Consider the following 25,871-nt stretch of genomic DNA (forward strand, 5'->3'; position numbering starts at 1 on the left):
TTGGACACAAGTGCAAATAAATTCGTATGTAGTATAATACTTGTATTATTATTTGCACATGAGATATACGTGGTAAGAGCATATTCCGCGCATTTGGACTTTTTGACAAATACTGAGATTCCTCAAGTTAAACTTTGGCACGGCTTGATGTATGACTGAGGACAAGGACCAATTGCACATTTGTTAGGGCCCATTGCAAAGATTATTTTGATTCTTGGGCCATTTAGGGGTGCATGAAATCTATCCAGAAACAAAATTTCTGTTTCAAACCTATTTTTGGAACAGAAACTCGTTTGGTAACGTAATTCTATTTTTCTATTTCCGAAACAAAAAGTTGTTTTCGAAATATATTTGAAGAAGAAATGATAAACAAAAATTTTCTACTTTTCCGAGAAACGGAAATAAAAATCTCATTTTTTTTTCAAATACCCGCCACCGTTGACTACCACCCGGTCGACGCCAACCGCCGAAGCCGCCGCCGTCGGTCTCCACAGCCACCTCCCGCCGTCGGCCGACCGACACATTTTTCAAAAGTAAAAATTTTATGTCGTTATCAAACACATTTTTTTACTCGAAACTCATCCAGAAACAGAAATAGAAAAAACTATTTCTAGCCGTAAATCTATTTCGAAAACAGAATGGTTATCATTCACCCCCTTAGTGCGATTTCCCAAGCTATACAACTCAAACCTCATTGGGCCCTAAAAAGTAGATTAAGTTTAATTTCTACCATATTATAAGCACTTGCTTAACACCGAAAAAAAAAAAAAACAAAAACTATGTCGCCGCGAGGATTCGTGATTCGCTAGGAGGAAGATGAGTATACAATCTCCGATTATAAAATGTTAGGTTTATTGAAGCTTTTCTATATCGATCAAGAGACAAATTTGTTTACAGACTCTTTGACCTCCGCGTCATGCAGGATTTTGAGTCATCCCAAAAACAATCGATTTTTCAAATTTGACATAGTGGTTAGATGAATTTCCTATTCGGAGGAAAAAAAAAAAAAAAAAGAAAACCACGTGACATTTCGGTAGGCCTCCCCTAGCCGAGATAATATTGATCCCAGCTGGGCAGCGGCACGCGCAATCCACACGTGTTGCCTGCCGCCGGTGCTCCGCCACGTCACCACCAGTCGCACGTGGTAAACACCTGACTTCCCACTCCACTTAAGCTAAACTCAGTGCTTAACTACTAGAAAGTCAGTGTCGAGCGAAAGAATCTCGTAGTTTGTCCCCTGGAGACCGTCGGGGAACCACATCAGCAAATACCCACTCCATCCATCGTGCGACGCGTGTCGCACGGGCCCACTTTTCAAAAAAAGAAACTTTCCTCTCTCTTCTTCCCCGTCTCTCCTCCGCCAGTCCGCATGACCTCTCCGACCTCCTACCTCCTCTCTCTTCCGCCTAATCCCTTTTCCCTTCTCCGACCTCGAGCCCGGGCCATCGCCATTGCCGGCTGCGGCGGAAAGCATGATTCGGAGTCTCCGGCAACGGGCTCGCCGCCGATTGGTCCCTATCCCTTTGTGCGCCTCACGAAGATGCCCGAAGCCGAACTGGAGCAGCCATGGCTGCGATGGCCGCGAGTCGAGCTCGAGCAGCCATGGCCGAGACAGCTTTGCCGGTGACCGGCGAACCCAAAGCTAAAGCTCGAGCGCGAGAGGCCATGGCACCTGCAAACTTGAGAGTCCTCCTCCCTCCCCTTGTCGTCGCCCTCAACTTCATCAAGGACTCGAGCAGTCCTCCCTCGCCGGCATCGCTAACCGAGCCGATCTGATCTGCCCGAACGACGCCGACGACGGCGATGCATGAGCCTTCAGCCGCTCATCCCGAGCAGTGCGCCAGTCGTCGGAGTCAGGCGGAGGAGAGATGGGGTAAGACAGAAAGAGAAAAAAGGAAATTTTTGGCAAGTGGGGCCCAATCACCACGTGTCATGCAATGAGTGGTGAGCTGGGCCACGTCAGACTTACCAGGTCTGTATACAATATTTTCTCCCTGGAGGGAGAAAGCGCGGGGCTCCAGCCTGGCAGTCTTAATCCCATCATCCCATCATCCCATCCCGCGTGCGCGCGCCCTTCGTCCCACATGTCCAATCCTCCGCGGCCAAAACTATAAATACTCCTTCGCTCGCTCCTGCTCCTATTGCGGCTCCACGAACCGGTGAAGCACCAAAAGCCCGGATCTGAACTTTCCCCAAAAACTCGTTTCATCTTCTCAAACGAACTCATCGTCCAATCCACCGAGATTCTCCCGCTCGTCGATACTTCTCCGATGGACGTCTCGGGCCGATTCTTGGGTCCCGCCTCCCCGTCCGATCGCTCGCCCTCCTTCCCCTGCTCGTCCCAGCACGCCCACTCGGACGAGGACGTCGTGCTCGCCTCTAGCCAGCCGAAGAAGCGGGCCGGGCGGGTGGTGTTCAAGGAGACGCGCCACCCCGTGTACCGGGGTGTCCGCCGGCGGAACAATGGCAAGTGGGTGTGCGAGCTCCGCGAGCCGAACAAGAAGTCGCGGATATGGCTCGGGACGTACCCGACACCGGAGATGGCTGCGCGGGCCCACGACGTGGCCGCACTCGCCCTCCGCGGCAGGGCCGCGTGCCTCAACTTCGCCGACTCGGCGTGGCGGCTCCGCGTGCCTGCCTCGAGGGACGCGGCGGAGATACAGAGGGCGGCAGCGGAGGCGGCAAGGGCGTTCGGCGGGGAGGAGGCGACAGCAGAGGAGGAGGACGAGGCCGAGGGGGTGGCCGGCGGCGGAGAGGTCGGCACGAAGGATTCCGCCGAAGTCGACGGAGGCAGCAACGTGTTCATGAACAGTTTAAGCTCGCCGGAGAACCTGTTTTGTATGGACGAAGAGGCGGTGTTTGGCTCGGATTACGACTATTCGGAGCGGTGGATGCAAGGGCCGCTGCTATCTCCGCCGCCTCCGCCAGCGGAGAGGCTTAACCTGAACTGGGAAGAGATGGAAAATGATCAAACGGATATGTGTTTGTGGAGTTACTCCATATAAGCGAGAGAGTATGGTCAAGATGGCGTGCCTTTCCGGAAACTCCGTTTAAATTGGATTCCGGGATTTTATATTTTAATGTTTTTAAGGAAATTGACGGAATTGGAATAGCAAGGATAGGAAAAAACCAGTTTGGGAAAAACGAAAAACCGGGTATGTTTGGGTGTGAGAGAAATGGCAGACGTGGCAAGACTTTTTGTTGTCACGTCATTAGATTTCTATGGAGTGCAACTAAAGTGAATATCCATTCGCAAAAATATCTTGTTCCCGCTTTAAACGAGTCCAAGCAACTTAATGGAACTTTCCATTGTGAAGGGGGGAAAAAAAAGGGTTGGCATTTCTGGGTAATTTTCCTATTTTTTTTTCATTTTTGAATTAAAGCTGATTTGGTCGAAACTTGCCGAATTAAAATCATTTTCAATGCTGCAACGAGAGGTGTAGATTCTTTCTTTATTTTGTCATTTTAAGTTGATACCATTAAATCATTCGATGGGTATTAAAATGAGTCGCGAGCGTAGTAGAGAGGGTAAAAACGTCCCGTGAGCATCGGGCACCGCGCCATTTAACGAGAAAGTATATTAACCGCAAATGATCACCGCATCGTAGTTACGATGCTTATCTTTAAAAACTTTCACAATTTATTTATCTTCCCCACATGTCAGCCCATATTGGATGGAGAATATTTGGGAAGACTCTCATTTTCTGACGTCGTTTTCGGTCAACGGCGTCTCTACAATGGAATTGCAACGGTCAGATTATATAACATTACATGATAATCCCCAATATTAAGCCCACTGATTTGTTTATACGTGGGATTTCTTGCAATTAGCTTCATAATCTCTTTCACCAACTTAAACGAGACTTGCTATTTCTTCGCAGATCTCCAACTCCAATTGAAGTTGGTACTAGGTAGGTACGCTGTTTGATCAGGGTTTTATTTATCGGATATTGATCTGAATTTGGTCTCTTGCCTCTTGGTAACATCAAAAACCCTAGCTAGTTTCTCCTAAACTTGGAAAATTTAGAAGCAATAAATCGTAAATATTCCAGGATCTGCAATAGAGAGATGTGCAAAGGTTACAGTTTTACTTAATAACTTAAACTTTCTGATGTGCTACAATCAATGGGTATTTATGTTCGAACAATACTTGAAGGAAAGCAAAGCAATCTAATTTAACAAGAAAATTAACAATCATGAAACTAGCCATCCTAGGAATAAGGAAATACTAATATCCCTTGTGTTTAATAGGGACAAGTGCATTAGAAAGTCCTAAAACTTTGTCACGAAAGTGCAATCGAATCCTGAAACTTTTAGAAAAGTGCAATCAAGTCATCAAATTCATTGAGTTTGTGCAATCAAGTCATTTCACTAACTACGTCTAACTTGACAAACGGAAAATGCTAACAAGTTTTATAATCTTATTGCACCAACATTACAAGTTTTAGGGCTCACTGCACCAACTTGATAAGTTTTAGGATTTAATTGTACCTTTTGAAAGCCTTAAGACCCAATTGCACTTTCGTGACAAGTTTTAGGACGTGATTGCACATTTGGAAGGTTTTATGATTCAATTACACTTTCATGACAATTTTTTGGACTTTCAACACAATTATCCCTATAAAATACTATCTCCCATACTGTTCTCTACGGGGTATTATCTAATATTCATAAAGATATGTCAACATAAATCATTATGAAGACAGATAATGAGAAAAAAAAAAAAACTTGATTGCATGCACCTTGGCCCACCAAAATTGCAAGTCAATTTCATCATAAAAAAATTCGAGGGCCACTTGGACCTACATTAAAAGATCCTCGTATCTAACACAGGCATTCGCCTTTTCCATGATTGACGACTCGTGTTCGATATATAACTTTTTTAAAATCAAGATAACACTCGTTGATCTTGCACGCTTCTTCTCTAGATAAACTAAAGTCTTTAGGCAGTCTAAATTGTATTTGGTCACAAATATCAGTTAATCTAATGAAGTTATATTAACCCCGACATGCTAATCCTCGTATCTGTCCCATTTGATGACTTCTCTGCTAAAGTTGGCTCCATTCAATTGACTTTGGAACCGATTAAACCTGTATTAATAAAATTGGGTAGGACACTAGAGAATTAAAAAAGAAACGCAGTAAATTGATGTCAAGAAAGACGTCATTTATTCATAAGAGACTCCATATATTACATCTTAGCTAAAATTTATCAAATCGAAAATTGCCAATGCCACACATACGCATCGTATTCTACTACCGTTAACCCAGTCTTTGGGTCGAATTGATATGTCCTCACGTGGACATAGCCTCTCGCGAACCGGAACGAGCTGGTCCTGCCGATGACCGGCATCTCTCTAACCTTCATGAAGATGGTGTTCCGCCTGAGCATGGTCAATGTGCTGCCTTTGTACTCTCCTTCCGTGAAGACCAAGTTCATGGCCATCAATGCGGCGATCTCCTCTTGCGATGCCGATAGATAGAGACCCTGAGCCCTCCCTATGATGCCCGAGCTCAGGTCGGGCCCGATCGTCAATGCGTCGTTGATCACGGACACCGAACCGAAGAAGGCGAACGAGTTGGACTTTGGGGAGACTATTATAACAGCACTTAGGTTTGGGCCAGTGAAAATGTCATGCCAAAAGAAGTGAAGGTGGGTCAGCTTCTCCTTCCTAGGCATTGCATTTTGCGGCCCCGGCTCGATGGTCTCGGAATAGATGCGGCTTTTGCGGCGGCTGTCGCAGCTAGGCAAGAGAGGAGGAGGGAGAGAGGAAAGATGAGCCTCGACAAGGTTCGGCGAGTCCGACGGCAAAAAAATCCTTAGAGAAAGTGCCTGTGGTGGTGCATGGTTAGGGCGTGGACGCTATTTATAGTCCCAAAACTATAGGGGTCGACCAAAATTACAGGGGTTGTCATGAGTTGTGGTTGTTGGGTTCAGATGCCGATGGTGAACGGAACACGAAGTCTTGTGCAATAATTTGCATCGTCGATTGGACACTAGTGCTGATAAATTCGTAAGAAGTATAATGCTAGGTAGTATTGTTGTTGATACCTTGTGTATTATGTACATACATGTATTTTCTTCTTGTCTTGCTTGCACATGAGATCTGTCGTTAGAGCATATTCCCCGGATTTGGACTTTTTGACAGATACCGAGATTCCTCAAGTCAAATTTTGGCACGACTTGATGTATGATGAGGACAAGGACCCATGGCACATTGGTTAGGGCCCATTGCAAGATTATTTTGATTTTTGGGCCATTAGTGCCTTCCCCAAGCCATATGCCTCATGGGAGTAAGCATAGTTCCAGGATATCAGATCGGGGAGAACCGATCGGTTTGAGGTTCCAGAGTATCGAGAGTAGGTTCTAGATTTCAAAAATTATAAAACCTATTATAAATGATAGGTTTTAGGTAGGTGGAACCTGGAATCGGAACTTAAAACCTAGAGCAAGGTTTTATATTTTTTTCTTGGTATATGTTTTCGTGTCATCCTGCGGTATTTCATAGTGTTCGATGATGAGTGTGTAATATGGAACCACTTTATCGTTCAAACTTTTACTTTGTTAATGTTTCATATTTTTCGTGTGTTCAAATATGAGTTGCGGCCGGTGAATTTAAGCGGCGGGTGATGGTCACTAAATGTGATTATTTAATACAATCGTTCAACTAAAAATACATGTGGAACCTAAAAGTATGCGGGATAGGTTTCGGGTTCCAAAAAATGATAAACCTAAATAAATAAGTAGATTTTAGGTTTCGGATGGAATCTGTATGGAATAATCGTGGATTTACTCGTCTTACGTGTAAATCGAGAACATTCCGATTAGGAATTGCACACATGTTATGTTCAATAACTTGGTGAGAAATCTCGTGCGTCTTCCATCTAGAAGAAATGATTTTCAGACGGGGACGACCTGCGGGGGGGACTGTCTTGGTTTCTAGAAGGTTGTCATTAATGCAACGAAAATATATGCCAAAGCACTCTCGGCATAAGAATCAAAGCTTCCTAATTCCAAACCCCACCATCGACATTAATTAAGACTTTAACCTTGACCATATAAGATTATTTATTCTATTGTTAATCCGTCCACGTGTCAATCCTAGATTTCACAAGACGACCTAAGTAAAAGTAATTTCCGGTGGGTGCAATCTTAAGGGAGCTTGACTTTTGAATTTTGCTTCTCATTTACACACGTCGATGTTCCTTAGCCCAGAAGGACTGAGAACATGTGGGAAGATTCTCCCAATTTCCGACGTCGTTTTCGGCCCACGGCGTTTCCGCCATGGAATTGCTACGGTCAGATTACGCTATATTTGCATGATAATCCCCAGTGTTAAGCCCGCTGATTTGTTTGCACGCGGGATTTCTTGCAGTGAACTCTATAATCTCTTTCATCAACTTAATCGAGACTTACTATTTCTTCACAGATCTCCAACATCAAGTAGGCACGCTGCTTGATAAGGGTTTAGTTATTGGACATTGATCTGAATTTGGTCTCTTGCCTCTTGGTAAAATCAAAACCCTAGCTAGCTTCTCCTAAACTTTGGAAAATTTTGAAGCAATAAATGGTAAATATTCCTGTATCTGCAATAGAGAGATTCTCAAAGGTTACATTTTTACTCAATAACTTAAATTTTTAATGTGCTACTATCAATGGGTATTTATATCCGAACAATACGTGAAGGAAAGTAAAGTAATATGATTTAACAATAAAATTAGGTACCATGAAGCTAGCTATCCTATGAACAATGAAATACTAATATCCCTCATGTTTAATAGGGATAAGCGGACTAGGTTATCTCAAAACATCGTCACAAAAGTGTAATTGAGTCCTAAAACTTTCAAAGTTGCAATCAAGTCGTAAAACTTGAAGAATTTGTGCAAACCAGTCCTTCTATCAACTCCGTTCAACTAGACAAACGGAAAATGCTAACAAGGTTTAGGATTTTATTGCACCAACATGACAAGTTTTAAGACTCATTACACCAACTTGAAAAGTTTTAGGATTTGATTATATATTTTGAAAACTTTAAGACTCAATTACACTTTCCTAACATAGTTTTAGGACTCGATTGCACATTTTGAAGATTTTAGGACTCAATTGTATTTTTATGACAAGTTTACAAGACAGTTGCATCCGTATAATAATTCCCCCAATACTATTCTCTACCAGCCTATTATCTAATGTCCATAAAGATACGTCAACATAAAAGTCGTTAGCAATACAGATAATGAGGAAAATGCTTGATTGCATGCGCCTCGGCCCACCAAACTACTAGTCAATTTCAACATATATGTTCCGAGGGTCACTTGGACCTACATTCAAAGATCCTCATGCCTAACAAGTATATGTTTTTTTTTTCGTGATTCGCGACTCGAGGTCGATACATAAGTCCTTAAAATAACGATCACACTCGATCTTGCACGCTCCTTCCACGGAGAAGCTTCTGAGAAGAAGCTCCATATATGCATCCTCGAAGCATCCTTTTCATTTGACCTTCGTTTGATTTGAGTAACAAATTCTCAATTAATCTAATCAAGTTAAATTGAGCCCCGAGATGCTAATCCTCGTATCTTGTCTCGTTTCATCAGGGCTCTGCAAAAGGCGGCTCCATTCGAGTGACGACTTCGGAACCGATTAAACCCGTATTAATAATCGTGAAGCACGCTAGAGAATTAGAAAAGAAACGCAGTATTTTATTTGAATTGGACCGTCGTCAAAGAGTCGAAATGTCACCATCACGAGGGCGCAGCATTTTGAAAAATAATCCGCTTGACATTAAACCAGTGGCCAGAATTCCAGATTGACCAGCTTAAAGGTTGAGACCAAATGCACTAAGGAACCTTTCGCACGAAGCTTATCCGAGATTAAACAACTGATAAACGTGGATTGCGTGGAATCTTTGCCTGTGTCAAAATAATTTTGTCATTTATATATTTGTTTTTTGCCTTGGGAAAGCTGGCATCACTGGTGATCTAAGGAAATCTGATGGCTTGTTTTAGGTATAGATGCTGACTTGATTTTCGAGCATTGAATGGTCATTCCGAAAGCAATTACGTGACTCTAATTATATTTTATAATAAATTTTCTGAATGGAAAATGGTTATTGAAGTATGGTTCATACTTTCAATCAACAAAAAAGTATGGGGGTCCTGTTTTCTAGTGAGCAGGCGGGGATCCGAGGGAATTGAAGCAAGGGGCAGTACTCCTCGGACGCTAAAGGGCTTCTACAATTTGAGCCCATACTTATTCATTGGCAATTTGAGCTTGGCCCCATAAATAATTACAGCTATATAATATCTCTTTCCCTTGTAACGATGAATATAATGAGAGATGCATAGTGTTAATTTTAGTGGAATCATTTGCTAAACGTAATCCTAATTTATGGATGAACTGGGATAAAATCTCGCATCTCGATTTCTCTTTCTCATTTTTTACGCTTTAGTTCGTCGCGATTGTGCGCTGAACCATAACAATGATGAATATTGGTAGCAAGTTCAGTACGTAGGATAGTAATGTGAGTAAATTAATTTACTCCTTTTTTTATAAACTAAATTCAACATAATTAAACCTCTGATAGGGAAAATTAAGCCAATCGGGACCTTTTTTAACAACTTCTTTTGTGCTAAAAAAACCTATTAGCAGCTTGTTTAAGCATAATTACTTTTTTTTTTCAGTGTAGCCCATCTACGACGCGTCACCCAGTACGTAAATGAGATTGCACCATGGGAGAAATATTTTAAAAACAATCGTTTGAAGCTGCCGTATACGCAAGTGATACGAATTTCCAATGACGTGGCATTTGGGCAGCTTCATTATAAGCACACACAATAATTAATTACTCTACATGAAATAAATGAATGAACGAAAGAGAAATGTGCTACGTCCGGATTATCTTTTCAAAATTTGTTTATTAGTAATTTGGCAATGTCTTATTTGGTGTCTAGGGTAAGATACGCTATTTTCGTACTTCATAGAGAAATCGAGGTGCTCGATATACGACATTCGCTAGGTTTCAAAAATTATACATACGCATACGTAACGTACATGCATGAAGAATATATGTCAATAAGCCCCGAAACAACAGTAAGAATAGAGAGAATACCAACGACATCCTCTCCCCCACACCTTGCGACGTCATTGCATTCTTCGGAGCTTCATGTCAATCCCATTCAACCACGAAGTGATGCCCACGAAATGGAAAAGTCATGTATAGATAGACACATGCGTAGATAATTCAAAGATACTAATATTCCCATTTAGGACATATTTTGGATGTCGCGGACGGAAATATATGTCCTAATAAGTTTCCGACGTCTTCATTCGATTCCGCTTCTCATTCTTCAGTACCCATCCCAATTTCTTCTATCATTACTCTGATTGCTCATTCCTGCATGCCGAACGGGGCCTAGGATTAGAAAAAGAGATACGGGACTTAAGAGTTCTCCAGCGTTCTTCGAAATCTCATATCAATGAATTGTTTTTTTCTTCTAAAGGAGAAAAAAATAAAGGTGCCGAGGGGTATATATGTCCTTGTCTCAATCCCGATTTCTAAATTTAGCATGGACGAGTTATATGCGGATATATTAATCCATTCGCAAGGGAGTTTCCAAAACAATCCGACAATGAGTTCAGCAAATTCAAAATGATGAGAAAGAGCCATTCTAGGTGAAACATATGTTTGAACAAAAACGACTTGGCTTCGTCGAGAAGCTAAGGAAAAAGGCAATTAGAGATACGAAGGAATACAGGAAATTTCCAAAGCAATTGATCCCCACTTCATGCGAAAGTTCCACGTTTCAGTCTCTTTCAGCACAAAAAGAAAAGTAATCATAAATGGAAAAAAAAAAAAATCTAGACTTCTTTTACCCATAATTGCCTCGAGCCTTCTGTACCAAATTGTTTGTCTGAATTGATTGAAAATGACATCGACAAAAAGTGTCGCTCTTTAATGACGAAGAGCAATCCACAATGCCGGTCGCAAATCAGAATCCAGCTTGATTTACATAATTTAAAATCGGCAGATGCCCGATCCTACTTTTTTTTTTTTTTTTTTGTCTTAAAATCACCTAGCTCACTTTTAGTTATGCCCCTCTTGGAGTTTCGGCTTGGATTTAGTCTCTAGTAGCTTTGTTTTAGTCGAGATTAGGGACACTAAACTATACCCGAGAATCGACTTTTGTTTGTGACGAGGAATTTATACTATGTTAACTTATCCCTGCATTGATTTTGGCCTAGGAGGCTAGTACCCATTATTTTACTTCGTTAATCGAATTAGTTGCGGATTTGATGATGAAGTAAACCAATGGAGTCGCTTCGTGCCCTGAAAAATGTTATGTGGGAGGGTCCCGGGCCATCCAAATCAATCGATTACATGATGTCATGAGCACCAAATCGATGTCCTCGTGATTTTTAACTACTAAATGATTCGGATGGGTCAGCAGATTACTTATTTAACAAGCATGCGAGTTTTTCAAATCATTGATAAGTGTCTCGTCGGAATTCATCATGCGACCGACGAAATATCTTTCATCGAAAATCGTCATTCGCTTCTTAATTACAGGTAAATAGGTTTTGTGGCGACTTCGGAATCAACCACTTGAATTTCAACAACACAAATTGAGCCAAAATTTAATTGATGATGGAGCTTGCAAAATATGTGCTTTCAAAATAGGACCATTTGCAAACAAATTATGCCGAAGTTTAATCGACGACAAAACTTGAAAACACTAAAATATTATGCCGGAATATGATCGACGAGGCAAAGCCCGAGATAGAGATACACGTCTGCAATATATAGTTGTCAATGGATATTACAAAGAGAAGTTACAAACAGAGGTTATAAAGAGAAGTTACAAACAGATGTTGCACGTGGCTACGATAACATCGGCGGTAATATGGACTCCACTACCTTGACGGTTTTTTCGACTCCCCTACGTTGATGGTTGCTTTATTCTACTACATTAACGGTTGCATCTAAGATTATCGACTTCACTTTCTATCAATTCTTCTAGTGGCTGATGATTCTCTTCATAAATGATCAAATTATGTCTTCATCGACTAAGTCTATCACACGTCGATGATAACAAAAAAATTGATCTTTTTTTGTGCAAAGAGTGAGTCCATCCCTTCATTTGATTGGAAGTTTTGGGACTTGTTCTTGAATACGATCTGTTGCAACGTGGAGCGAGGTGGATTTAGATATCACATTCTTCTTTAAATTGGGAAAGTGCGTGAGGGGCAAGTAAAAAGGGGGAACAAACGTGTGGATTCGCGTGGGTCAGTGACAAGACTTAGTGAAAAGGAAAATCCTTTGGTTTCCCCCTTTAATATGTGTCGAATATTGTCGTTTTGCTACAAAAAAAGAAAAGTAAGATGAGTGCATAAAGTGGGGGCAACCGAATAAACGCGCGACCCTATTGATAGAGAAATCGAGGGGTAAAGATGTTACGTGTATGGTTCAACTTCTGCGTTCTGTAAAGAGGTAAAATAAAAATTAGAGAAATGAGAGTTAAAGATATGACAGATCAAAAAAAAAAAAAAAAAAGTGGAGGCAATTGGACGAGAATTTGGCAGGATAAGAATGGTTTCGTACATCAATTTGCCTAGTCGATAGATGTTTGTAGAAAATACATTTAATACACAATTCTTATACAGAATTTTTTAATTTCTTGATATATTTATCTGTATACTTTAGATATTCTAGTTTTTGTTTTAATGGCCCAGGGTTCACAGCTAAAAAAATATAACTTGTGGGTCACTTATGATATAAAATAAGGCTATAGGTCGTATTTTTCCTATTATTATTCAACTAATGGGGGACAAGAAGCACAATGGGATGCAAGATGGGAAGATTCTCTAAGGAGGCAACGCGGGACACTTGTGTTTCCATGCGTTCCAACTTCATTGTGCGTATCGTATTAACTAGTCTGTGCAAATTAGACCTTACTTGACTGCCCCCGCCTCGCATGAGGGACGAGGCAGTGGAGGGGGCATGTCCGGCCCCACCCCCACCCTGCTCCGCGTCCATCCCTACATGGATAAAATTGTAAATTGATTTCCACGCCAGAGCCAGTCGTATCACGTAGGACGGCCGGAGGAAAGTCGAAGCCCATGTCATCAATTTTCAGTCATGATTGGCCAAATGAACTCAATTGGCAAATTGTGAAATTGTACTTATGATTGAATTAGTACAATTATAATAAATTTATGACTTTTTTTGGTAATATTGCCCAACATCCGCTGACATAAGTAGCTCCAATTATTCCCATGTTCTTCTTCGGGTGGGCAGTACAGAAGCTGTCCGAAATCGCCGCCACGATGGTGCAAGAAACGGCCATTCTTTTTCTTTACGTTGTCAAGTTCAAGCACAAGCCATGTACTAAGCGCTTCCAAATGCCAGAACACATCGGGCGAGTTATTAGGCACGCGATAATGGAAACGGCGTCTCGTGCAAGCAAACCCAAAGTAATTTTCACACAACACAAAAACACAAGAGCATGTGAAGTTGCCGAGAAGCTGACCTATCGGGAAGCCAACACTCCTCTAGAACGAAAACGATTTTCTTGTTCGTTTATTTTCTCGGGAAAATGAATCTAGGACGTTATCCTACGATGTCTTGTCGAAGGAAGAAAAGCGCAGGGACGCAAATGGACAAGGCAGGTTCGGTTTCCTTCTTTGGTGGCGATTGGAGAACAATTTGAAGGTCGCTTGCATTTGATGTCCTTTGACACGACAGAAGCACTTAAGAAATTCTTCTCTTTCTTCCTTTCCACGCGGCCATGGCGAGCCTCGCCGCTTTGGGGCGAGGTCAACTTCACTGGCCCCGGCCGTAGCTGGTTGCCAACCTCGGTGACCTGCTGGAGGAATAAGATTGAAAAAAAGAAGAAGGAAAATTTGGAAAAATATTATGTTGTTATTAAAAATTATTCACATCGGTATCGGCTGGTCAAATGGACTAAACCGATACAAATATAAAAGATTTAGGATTGAATTTGCACAATTGTAATAAATTCACGAATATTTTTTTTGTTAATTTTCCCCTCATCCATGTGTATGCGATGCGGCACTTCAGTTCACCTCAATCCATCGTACCCTCGTGCATATCTTTCAAGGCCGAAACGAACTTTCTTTTCATAAGTATGGGAACATGAGAGAGGCCAAAGGTTTAATTTTGGAAAGGATGGGTATTAATGTAAGTAGGCCATAACTATTAATTCTAATTTGACCAGCCATTCCCGAATGGAACTCCTCATACTGAAATTGATCACGGAGTTCCAACTCAAAAAATTTGCCTTTTTTAACCTAAATGGGACAATCGACACAAAACCAGGGTCAATCTGACGGGACGGAAAAAGCATGCGCTCGCTTGATTGCATGCGACCCACATGATTTTTGGGGTTTCTAAAGAGAAAAGTGGAGATTCCCATGAAGCGGGCAGAAGAAGTTGAACAAGGTGAGAACGTTTGACTCCACGAATTTTCCTCGATCTCTCGGCTGAATTGACCGAAAAGGACAAAGTGTGGAAAGGCAGTCGCAGGAAATCAACCGTTCCAAGAAAAGGGTGGGGCTTAGCCAATGGCAGATTGGAGCTCCGCGTGGCAGATCAGAAACGGCTTTGATTAACCCCACACGAAAATCGCAAAAATCACCTGATCGTATATGTTCTTCCATGTTCAATCTGCATAATTTATTAAGGAATTAGACGCATGAACTCTAGACCCGTCACTTTACCAAAAAAAAAAAACACCAGACACCGTTAAATATTGGGTCGGGTCGAAATTGGTTCGATCCGGATAAACCCATTTTGACCCCCCCCCCTTTTTTTTTTCTATGTAACGTAAATCTAATGACTCATACCCGACCCGACTCGTATCCGACCCGACTAGACCCATATTCTCAAACACTTTCATATTTAATCAAATCTAGGAAAACTCATACCCATATTAAGGTGAGAATGCGAAGTGAGTGAGCGCGAGATCGAGTAAGGACGATGAAGAATGAAGAGAGAGTCATAGAGGTAGGTTTGATCTAAATAAATTGCAAATCCATTTACGATCCATTTAACACACATATTATGTTTAAATTTATTTATTTAATTTAAACAACTCATATGATAACTCAACTTATCATATATAAGTTAAGAAATGAATTTACGGTTCATTTTGACAAGTCCAATGGACACTAATCTAACTCTACAGGCATTTAATTTACCGAACCATGCAGTCGGCGAGGTTGGAGGTTGCAAGAACACGAGATCATTGTGAAAGTGGGACGACAAGTTACTCTCCTGACCAAAAAAGATAGAAACTAAAAAGACAAGACCATGTCCCTGAAGACGAGTAGCCATGCGATGAACCGGAAAGGATGGCGTCCTGTCAACAAAGTGTCTCGTAGGAATGTCTGAACAGCCAACCCACTCCACAGATAAACGTAAAAAGAAAAAGAGGAATTGAATCCCATCTCTATAATCTTGACCAGGGAGCTCCTAATCGGTTGACTTTTCTCACCTATCGCAGACATCGGCCCCCGCAGTGTCATTAATCAAAGTTGGAGGGCCGTTTAGTCATTCTAGAAACCGAGAGTGCTTAGGCTCCTAGTTCAACCCCCCGCAATTAGCTAAGGCTGTGTTCATGTTTTGGGTCAACTTTTTTGGGTTAATTTTTCATTTGGAAGACTCTAGACCCCTTTCGCATTTTCAAATCCCGGCACATCTTCTCCTCTTCTTAAACCGGCCCTCCCTTTTGATTTCCCCCCCGCCCCAAATTACTTGTCGCTCACTCTCACCATAAGCACGACCCCCTCCTAATTCCTTCAAGAAAAAGCTCAGAGCTTTGCCCAAGAACCGAGAGCTCCAAACTTGCACAAGAATTTCCCATAGAACCAGAAAGCACGCATGGGCACTTTGGTGGGTCACGTCGCGCCGGGGTTCGGCTTCTTCCTCATCGGCTTGTGGCACTTGGTCAACCACATCAAGCTCCACGCCGCCCGGCCCCGGTCCTACAAGTCGCCGCCGTGGTTCGCCACCTCGCGGCTCAGGTACGCGGAGCTCCTCGCGATCATGGCCAGCTGCTGCGCGTCCGTGGCCATGGAGCTCTTCATCGGCCCGAGCCGCCACCAGCCGCTCGACCGGGACTGGACCATCCCCTCCAACCACCTCCACAACTTCGAGCACTCCCTCATCTCCATCTCCTTCTTCACCTACGCGGCTTTCGCCGTAGTCCTCGACAGGGCCCTCACAGGGCCGAACGAGGCCAAGGCCAAGAACGGGCTGACCCAGCTGATCGGCGCCGTCGCCTTCGGCCAGCAGCTCCTCCTCTTCCACCTCCACTCCGCCGACCACATGGGCGTCGAGGGCCAGTACCACCTCCTCCTCCAAGCGGTCATCGTCGTCTCCCTCGCCACCACCCTCCTCGGCATCGGCCTCCCCAGGAGCTTCCTCATCAGCTTCGTCCGGTCGGCGAGCATCCTCTTCCAAGGGGTCTGGCTCGTGATCATGGGCTTCACGCTGTGGACCCCCGGTCTGATCCCCAAAGGGTGCTTCTTGAACTTGGAGGAGGGTCACGACGTGGTCCGGTGCCACTCCGACGAAGCGCTTCACAGGGCCAAGTCGCTGGTCAACATCGGGTTCGGGTGGTTCTTGATCTTGATCACGGCCTTCTCGGTGGGCCTCTACTTGGCGCTCGTCAAGATTTACGGAGAGGCGGTGGAGTATCGGTCTCTCACGAAGACGACAGACCTCGAAGAAGAAGACGACGACGACGGCGGCGGCGAGAGCGACGATGTTGAGTCGCAGAAGAAAATCACATCCGGGGAGCCCAAGAGCTTCATCGACTTGGGGAATTCGAAAACCTTCCCACCCATGGACATCGAAAGGTAGATATGAGCAATAAAGTGTAGAAAGATTTGTGCAGGGACCCGATGATGGTGATTAGGTTTCGGGGGATAAAGGTTACGTCTTACGTTGGTGGGATCCCAAATTATGTTTTTTCTTCTTCCTTCTTCCTTTCTTCAGGATTTTGCAAAATTGTGGAGTTATGTATTGCAAAAGCTTTGAATATTTTTTTTTTTTTGTGGGGGTAAATTTATAAAGTCGAGAAAAATAAAAGGGCTAAAAAAAAGAAAAGGCATGGTTTGTGTGGGGTTTCGAATTGATTGCTCCAGCCCAGGGGTTGGGTACATCGAGTCATGTGTTTTGTATAGATAAATAGTTGATTAATATTTATTTATGATTTCTTGATTATGTGATTCTTATATTCAACCACTTCAAATCTCGGGGTCGATTTTATTCAATTGTTTATATGGTGACAACATGGGACGTGGCAAAGTAATATTTATGAGTTACAATCTCTTAACCCCCACCCCTTTGCAATCTCTCTCTGTTTGCATCAATGAATGATCTGTGACATGCACCGCTTCTATTTCCCCCTCGAGTTCTAGCATACATTCGAGCCGGCCGCGACTTCGTTCCGCGTCGCCTTTCGTCTCTTTCTCAATAGCAGAACACGGGACGTGGAGGTGAGGTTGCGAAATTCAGTCCAGGAATCATGAATCCTATGTATCGCGAACGGCGCTTGTTTCCGCGAAATACCCAATCTTAAGCATATTCAGCTGAACGTCTCCCACAAGAAAAGGGCTGCTATCTCGTGCCGCCTCGCATAGGAATTCAAAAAAAAAAAAAAAGTTTTGAATAGTCAGACAGCAACGGGAAGGTCTATCTCGGCTTCGAAAGCGACGTTGATTGGCATTGGACCCTCACATTGAAATTAACCATAACTGTGCTATATTAGATACAGTAAAATCATAGATTCACACTAGTAATTAGCATTAGTGGTCACTATCGTCGCCAGGAAATGATGTTGAATTTTATATGGATAAAAAGATGCTTAGCCCTCAATTTCTATATTTACGAGAATGATTACTATTTCGAAAAAAAAAAGAATTGAAAAGGCAACGGTAGATTATGGCGAGTGGGGAGTTGGTTGAGAAATCAACTTGCGGCTGGCAACTCGTGTCCACGAGTCTACAACCTATCACAGCCGCACGATTAGGATAATGACCCTAATTAATTTTCCCGATTTTTTTTTTCCCGTAATGTGAAATGGGGGCATAATTTCCGACCGAAGACTCTATATTTCAGGCAACATGGGAGACTTTATAATAAGAAGTCTTAGCACCTGATTAACTGCAAACTGCGCCCACCACGCACGCACTTGCCGGTGTTTTTAAAGCGAAGTTGGTGAGTTTTTTGTCTGTTCGAGACAGAAGGTGGGTCGGATCATCTTGGACCGTTATTGATCTCGGCAACATGGATTTAGTCAGCAGTTAAGTGCGCGACCGTACGAGAATGACGTGGATATTTTTCTTGTAGTACTAATAATCAGACCTATTGCAAATACTTAATCATATCTCGTTTAATTTGCATCGGTTCACCTCATTTCATATCACTAATAGATAATATTAAAAATCGATTTCATTTGATAAAAAAGAAAATGAGTGGACATATGTCGAATCGAACATGTCAGGTTCGTGGTAAAATGTCCAAATTTCTTATGACATAATTAATTAATCACGAGATAAGAAAAACGTGATTACGGTTAAATTTGTGGCAGCGCCACAACCTACAACAACGCTCTACACCTAACATGTAGGAGGGAGCAACACCATGCAATAGCTGAGATGCTTCTAGCGACGAATCAAAGAAATCTCCACAATTTATGCTATGAATACATGTAATGAATCCAAAATCTTGCTAGTGACAACTCAAGAAAAAAACCTAGTTAAGATGGGACATTATTTCATAGCTGGAGACCAAATCATGGCTCGAACTTGATGTGGAACCAAGCTTCGAGAATAGGTTCTTGGGTCATTTGTTTATTTAGTCTTTATATAAGTATATATTGAGAGGCCATTCGAGCTACTACAGATTCCTGTGTGATTTATTAAGGATTTATCATTTACGGCATGCTCTTTCTCTTTCTCTCTAAAGATTGATTGCGTAGGAATTCGAACGAACTCGAGTTTGCGATTCTAACATACCCTTAAAGAAGAGGAGTGGAGGCGGCTTATTTCTCTTTCTTTATCCCTCGGCAAAAAGACACCTAAAGTGCCAATACTTATATACGACACTCACTATAGTATTAATATATTTTTTTAATCATTTAAGCATCAATTTTTTTGAAAAACGGTTATTTCAGTGCCAACTCCGGTGAACTTTGTCGAAAATCATACGTGGCTTGCCGGATGATTCTAGTCAGCCCAAAAAAAAATCTTAAAAATTAATAAAAAAATCCATTAAAAATAAACTAAAAATAAGCTTAAAAAAATAATAAAAAAGGAAGAAGTTGCAGCGGCCGGGGCTCACGGCCCTCGCCGTCATTGCCCCACCATCTCTGGCCATTGTCGACGATGGGTGGGGGATGGCCGAGGGGGGTCGTTGGCGACCCCCGCCGAGGCCTTGCTAGGGTTGGCAAGGCCTGGCCATGGCTTCCTCGCAAACCCACGGCAAGGCCGACATTGCGCTGCGATGACTTGGCCTTGACGCTTGGCCATCCCCCACTCTCGCCACCGCAAATACATATTGTTTTTTTAGGTTATTTTCTGCTTAATTTTAATTTTAAAAAATTAACTTGTAAGTTTAAAAGTCCACGTGACATTCACATGGCTTGATTTAAAAAAAAAATGCCACGTAATGTTAAATGTTTAAAATTAAATGGCACGTAATTAGTTGACCGGAACTTCTTGCTATTGTTACTAAAGTGATTGTTTTTCTTTCGATTTGACACTTGAGTGGTCCAAAAAACATAAATTGGCACCAAAGTGAGCACCATATATGAATATTGGCACTTCGGATATCCTTTTGCTTTTTCCCCTCCTAGCTGCTCAAGAAAATCTGATAATTTAGGATTCACTCATCCTATAATTCTCGCGATGTCTTGGTCATCTCGATCTTTGTTTAATGTCTTGTGCTGAACGGGAAAAAAAAAGGTGATCGGTTATAATCCTTATGAACGAATATTGCAAGAGCCAAAGACGTCGAAAACACCTAATGAGGTCGTGGAATAGGATAGAAGACCACCGTTCGATTCGCCTCCTAAAAAAGGCATCTCAAAGGAGGATAAGACGATAATTCGACACAGCCACCTCTCGTAGCAGACCTGTCTCGCGAGAAGTGCCACAGGAGATAAAAGGTGCTCCTCCGTCCGCAAAGCTCGACTCGAGATTTTGGTCGAGGGAATCAAACAAGGCCGCCGCTCCGCCACCGCCGGCCGGGTAGGAGGGAGTCGGCTTGAACGGCTATATGAGCCGACTATAATGCTGGGTTTGGACCCTGATAGTTGGGCCCGTGAGGCTTAGATCGGGAAAGTCTACTGGAGATCGGGACTTCAAGGAAATGAAGATGGCACGAGTATATTGGGCCTTTATCATCCTTGTTCTGCGGTCAAGCTATCAGGCCTTCTACATCGCGATTCTTGATAATCCTAAGTTTTCCAATTTTAGGCTCCGTTTGTTTAACAAAAAATATGAGATTTTAAAAAAATATTTTTCAAAAAATTTATTTTGCATGAAAATGACAATACTTTGCTTTGTTTGGCTAAATTATGAAAAAGATCCGAAAAATATTTTCCGTTGTTTATTATTGAAAATCAAATTTTATGTTTCTCCATGTACTCCTTTTAATAATATTTAACTTTTATGTTTTTTATTTTACTTTTTTTAAAAAAATCAATTTTTTAATCATTTATCGTTTATCCTTTCTTTTTAAATTTTTTTTCCTTCGGGTCTCAGCCAGTCACCGCCTGACGAACAAGTGTGGCGGCACGACCTCCGCTTCGTCGTTCCCCTCCTCGAACGGGTATTCAGACTCAGGGGATCAGATGATAGTTTCCAGGATATCGACTGGCAGCGAGTTCGTCATTTTCTTGGCCTTCTTCATTTTCGATTTGCCACACACGCCCATGAGTTGTCGAGAATCGGCGCCATTGTATTGCAGAAGCTGTAGTAGTCCCGTTCGTCCGCGTCGCTGCTCCGATTCGGGGTTGCTCGATCTTGATCAACGAAAACTATGTCGGCATCTTAAAATCCGAAATCCATGAAGATCGAGTCGCGAGAGATGGGAAGTGTGCTGATATGAATGGCGAAGGGTGGGAATGGGAGGGATTTATATAGGTGGTGGTGGTGGTGGGAGGGAGACAGAGGTGAAGGAATTTGGAGAATCAAAACCGTAGTGAGTGCATTTTGTGATTGTTAATGGTGTTTTATCAAAGTTAAGATTATTGTAACAGGGGGGGTTGAGTATGGCCCCATGTATCTTCTTCTTGATCATTGGGATCAGCCGAGCCTCGAGCTAGCCGGCTTGCGGCATGGTTGATCATCGACTGATTGGCTGTCGCCGAGGTTCGCAATTGGCAAAGGAAGGAGCGGCAGGCGGACGAAGCAGGAAGGAGGAAGCAGGAGAAAAGAAAAAAAGAAGAGAAAAAAATAAAAAATTTAAAAAATAAATATAAAAATGAAAAGAAAGTAAAAAAAAATAATTATAAAGAAAGGAAGTGTGAAAGAGAGGATGATGAAAAGATGAGGAAAATATTTTCCACTTCTCCTATTTTTGAATTTTTTTTATGGGTGGAAAATATTTTTCAAGACTAGTTTATTTTCCGCAAACCAAGCACCGGAAAATCAGAAAAATATTTTCCGAGAAGTAGTTTTACGTGAAACAAACGAAGCCTTAATCCACAATCATTCATGCCTCGTTTGTTTCAATACAAGTTCGGTCTTTCGCGTCTATATTCATGTGCCGGAAAAAGGAAAATAAAAGAAAAAGGCCAATTTTGTGGGCTACCACGAATTTCTTTATTTTCTGCTAGTCTTTACAATGAATAACAATCCGGCAATAAGTAGATTATGAGCTTGGATGAAATACCTATTAAATAAACAAGAGAAATAGGAAAAAAATTAATTAAAAGCTTCAAATATTCTTATTTTCTCAAATAAAGGCATAAAGTTGACTTTGCTTGAGATAATGATCCGAATTGGACATTATTTCGAATAAGGGTTAATACCACGAAAATTCTCAAACCAATACAAATGTGACAAACTTACCCAAACCTATTTTTTTTACCATAAAAATTTCGAATTGGTACATTAATGATAAACTTATCTTCCGTTAGTTTTTGTTAAATTTTATAATCAAATTACTGAGTTGGATGACATGTAACAGTTGACGGGTGTACCATTTGAGGGTTTTTACCTTCCGTCTTTCACACATGTATCAATTTGGAGTTTTTCATGGCATTAACATAATTTAACGGAAACTAATTGAGAGTAAATTTGTCATAGATATATCGATTTGAAATTTTTGGTGGTCGAAAAATTAGTTTGGGGTAAATTTATTACAAGCGTGTCGGTTTAGAATTTTTTATTATATAAAAATTAATTTGTGGTAAACTTATTACATGTGTACCAATTTAAAATTTTTCGTGATATTATCTAGAGGCGGCCTCGCTTGGACGAGGGCAACAACCTGGTCGGTTAGGGTCACCAAGCCCTTGCTGCTAGAAATGTCATTGATAGATCGGAATATTTAGCCGATGTACGGGGTTATGTCCTTATTTAAAATTGTTATGACTATTTCGAGCCATTATTTGAAAAATTGAGGGCACTTTAAATTTTTATATGAAATGAAATCTATTTCAAATTCTTATTTGAAAAAAATAGGTGCACGATCCTTGTTCGAAAATGTCCCGTTAAAAACCATCCTTTGTGAAATCCAATCGTCCAAATGGATCATGGCGAAATGCTGCGCTGGAAGGTGGATTGGATAATGATTCCACTTTCGTCTTTCTCTGTTCCTTGCGAAAATGAATATCGTCCCTCTTGCGATGCGACGGGGCTGATTCCAAAGCCAAGAACACTCGGAAATGCTGCTCTCCATCGTTGGAACCACTCCCACTTCGCCTTCCCCACTCCACTCGACCCCTTCCAATCCCCACTTCAACGCCTACAATCCGCTCTTGCCCAAATCCCTTTTCCCCGGTTTCGAAGCTGCTCGCACCCGTTTCTTCGAGAGGTTGCTGTACCCGACGAGCAAGAACTCGCGCTGCACCAAACCCAAGAGACCCTCTTCTGTCACGAGGGCCATCAATGCCTCTCTGATAGATGCGCCCCTTCTCTGGGCTGGGAGGCTCTGCGTCTTCTATGCTTTGCTCAAGGCGGGCTTGGCTGGATCTGAAGTCAACCCACTTGTCTCAGGTTCTTATAATCGGGTTTAGACCCTTTTTTTTTTCTTTCTTTTGTTTGCTTTGTTGCGCTTGTCTTTGGTAAGTTTTGATGTTTTCTTGGTTAATGCTTGGTGCTTTTCTGTGATTGGTTAGAGTTGGAGAGTCATGATGGGGTTGGTGGTGAATCTGGTGATTTGGGATTCTCCGAGTGGCTCGGGAGCTTGCAGAAGAAACCAGGTACTCCTGAGTCCTTACTTCCTTTTGTTTTTCTTTGGTTGATGCTCTTGTGGTTAGATTTTCTTGAATTTTTAGTATTTGACTGAAGAGTGGGAGCTTTTGGATTGCTTTGGAGTAAAAAGATTATGTTCTGTCATGGAATTGACTTATCCCGCGATTGCGCCGATCAAATGTGCCTGGAGTCACAGATTTATAGGATCTCGAGAGTTGTCTATGAGCTCAAGTATGCATTTGTCTGATTTTGGTGTACATGTGTTATGTGGAGGACACTGCCCGTGGATTGTTTCTCAAACTTTGCTAGCCTGAGACAGATCTGACCAAACATTTTGGACATTGAAGGTAATCTGTTTGGTTTAGCTTGATGAACGAGGGCGAACAACTTGTCTAAATTAGAAACTTTATGTCAAAGAAAAGAGAAATCTTTTGAATTGGTTTTGCTGATCAGTGGTGCTTTGCGACTATTGCATTACTGGTGAAGTAAGCTAACCCATGTGGCATTTCACTATCGACATTTAGCAAATGCTTATGGCAATCACAATGCAGGGATGGAAATCTGGCTAGTATCGTTTGTTATCAAGAAGAGTGAGAGAACGGGGCCCAGCTTAGATCAAACTAGATCATACCCATATCTATATTATGATTTTAATTTCCAATGAACAGCATCTGTACTGTAATTGCATGCCCAACTGGTGCTCCTTGTGTAAATCTTGACTGGAAGTGTAAGTCTGATTCTCACTTGTCCCAGAAAATGAAAATAATAGATCTCAATTTCTTTTAACGTGTTTGTCCGAGATGTAGGTATCTGGTATATCCTTTTGCCTTGCGAGACATGATTTGTCTCCCATAATTGCTGGTTTTCTAGAAAAATAAACCTGTTAAAGTTTGAGATGTCCAGTCACTCTGTTGTTGTATAAGGTATGTTGCAAACACATGTTATAGCCACTCCGACAAAAAAAGAAAGAGAGCCCTCTAAGTGTAGTTCAACTTCTTTTGATGCTTGTGTCCATAAGTCTTTGCTTACATAGAGTTGAGTTTTGAGATGTTTCTGACTAGTCATAAAGTCTAATCGTCTTGCTGAGAAACAATTGCCGCTTGTCTTACGCGTGCTTCGACCAAAGATGATTGTCAAGATATGAGTATTTGCACCAAGTTATCTATTGTTAAGTAAAGAAAAAGGGCAGTAATGAAATTCCTGTACTCTTCCAGAGAAGGAAGCAGCTGACCGGAGAAAATTGGTGAGTAAATGGCATCCTACAACAAAGGGTACTCTCAGGCGAAACTACCGAGTACCTTCCAAGTCGGAAGGGCGGCGCCTTCTAAAAGCAATTGCGTCCTTGCTCTCTGAGGATGATCACTTCACAGATGCCACTTCCCACAAGGTTTATGCGTTTATTTGACAGTAAAATGCTGACCATTTTAGCATGCTTACCAGGGTTCATCTCTGTCAGTATCTGCTTGAATTGCTTGATCCAAATGTCTGTGTGAATTACGATCTTCTATAGCACATGGTTGCAGGCCTTGTGACTAGGTGATTGTGTCTTTATGTGTAGGGCTGTCAAATTAGAAGAGAGAGTGCGCATGGAGAAAGCGTATGTTGCAACAATGTGAGGGCTTTATTCGACGAACTCCCAACTCCGCATGTAATTGTGGAGATTACGGCTTTCCCTGCTGGGCCTCTCACAGAGATCGATTATGCCAAGGCCGAGAAACTAGAACGCGTGCTCAGATCTGGTCCTTCTATTTGAGATCTTTGTTACGGGTAGCATGCCATCTAACCTGTAAATAACAACTACAATAGTAAGGATGTTTGTGCGGTTACCTGAGTTCTGTCAAGTGAGCCATGTCTCTCTTTTTTTCATCTGATTTCTATTCCTTTTATTGCTTATGAGCTTTAAATGACGTGGATAAGCTTCATTTACGTAGCTGCCTAAGATCTGTTATGCCATCTTACTCCAGAAGAAGATACTTGAAGAAGAGAAAAACGAAAGGTACAGAGTGTAGGCACACATATGAAGCCAAGACCTATGAAATGATCTGACCTCGAGTTTTGTTTTGTTCGTTAACAGTTCAAATATACTCTTGACCCGAACTCGCCGATCCGATGGATACTGTTGATCTTCTTTACCAGTGCACGGCAAACACTAATTGCCTTCAAGTTGCACTCTCTCTGTCACATAACAGAAGATGCTTTGACATACCTTGCTATGATAACGTATCTCACAGTGCGGGAAAAAAAAAAAAAAAAGAGAAGGTAGCTTCTTGTACTTCATTTCCTGTCTATTCTACAGCTTATGACAGTATATGTATAGTTCACCAACAAAATGGGGAGCCTCCACGGGGTTATCAAATCAAGAATTGTAATTGGTACGAGCAGCGAAGTTCATTTTCGGATGTCAATTGATATCAGTTACATG

At 42.0% G+C, this 25,871-nt stretch overlaps 4 protein-coding genes across 4 annotated transcripts; 3 read left to right on the forward strand and 1 right to left on the reverse strand.

The window, feature by feature from the left end:
• Nucleotides 1–2,153: 2,153 nt before the first annotated feature.
• Nucleotides 2,154–3,205, forward strand: LOC115753214 (dehydration-responsive element-binding protein 1E-like). The gene has a single exon (XM_030691736.2). It carries the CDS (start codon nt 2,271–2,273, stop codon nt 3,003–3,005), a length of 735 nt encoding a protein of 244 aa, XP_030547596.1. The 5' UTR covers nt 2,154–2,270; the 3' UTR covers nt 3,006–3,205.
• Nucleotides 3,206–5,012: 1,807 nt separating this feature from the next.
• On the reverse strand, nt 5,013–5,680 carry LOC115753213 (dirigent protein 22-like). Its single transcript, XM_030691735.1, has 2 exons — nt 5,244–5,680; nt 5,013–5,091 (listed from the first exon to the last, which is right to left on the reverse strand). The coding sequence occupies exons 1-2, from the start codon at nt 5,678–5,680 to the stop codon at nt 5,013–5,015; spliced, it is 516 nt and encodes a 171-aa protein (XP_030547595.1).
• A 10,128-nt stretch (nt 5,681–15,808) lies between these two features.
• On the forward strand, nt 15,809–16,897 carry LOC115753255 (transmembrane protein 45B-like). Its single transcript, XM_030691796.2, has one exon. The coding sequence runs from the start codon at nt 15,900–15,902 to the stop codon at nt 16,881–16,883; it is 984 nt and encodes a 327-aa protein (XP_030547656.1). The 5' UTR covers nt 15,809–15,899; the 3' UTR covers nt 16,884–16,897.
• Nucleotides 16,898–22,812: 5,915 nt separating this feature from the next.
• LOC115753241 lies at nt 22,813–25,312 on the forward strand. Its single transcript, XM_030691774.2, has 4 exons — nt 22,813–23,251; nt 23,374–23,457; nt 24,664–24,836; nt 25,008–25,312. The coding sequence occupies exons 1-4, from the start codon at nt 22,921–22,923 to the stop codon at nt 25,200–25,202; spliced, it is 783 nt and encodes a 260-aa protein (XP_030547634.1). The 5' UTR covers nt 22,813–22,920; the 3' UTR covers nt 25,203–25,312.
• Nucleotides 25,313–25,871: the final 559 nt, after the last annotated feature.

Source organism: Rhodamnia argentea, chromosome 6 (assembly GCF_020921035.1).
Source record: "Rhodamnia argentea isolate NSW1041297 chromosome 6, ASM2092103v1, whole genome shotgun sequence".
Classification (NCBI taxonomy): Eukaryota; Viridiplantae; Streptophyta; class Magnoliopsida; order Myrtales; family Myrtaceae; genus Rhodamnia; species Rhodamnia argentea.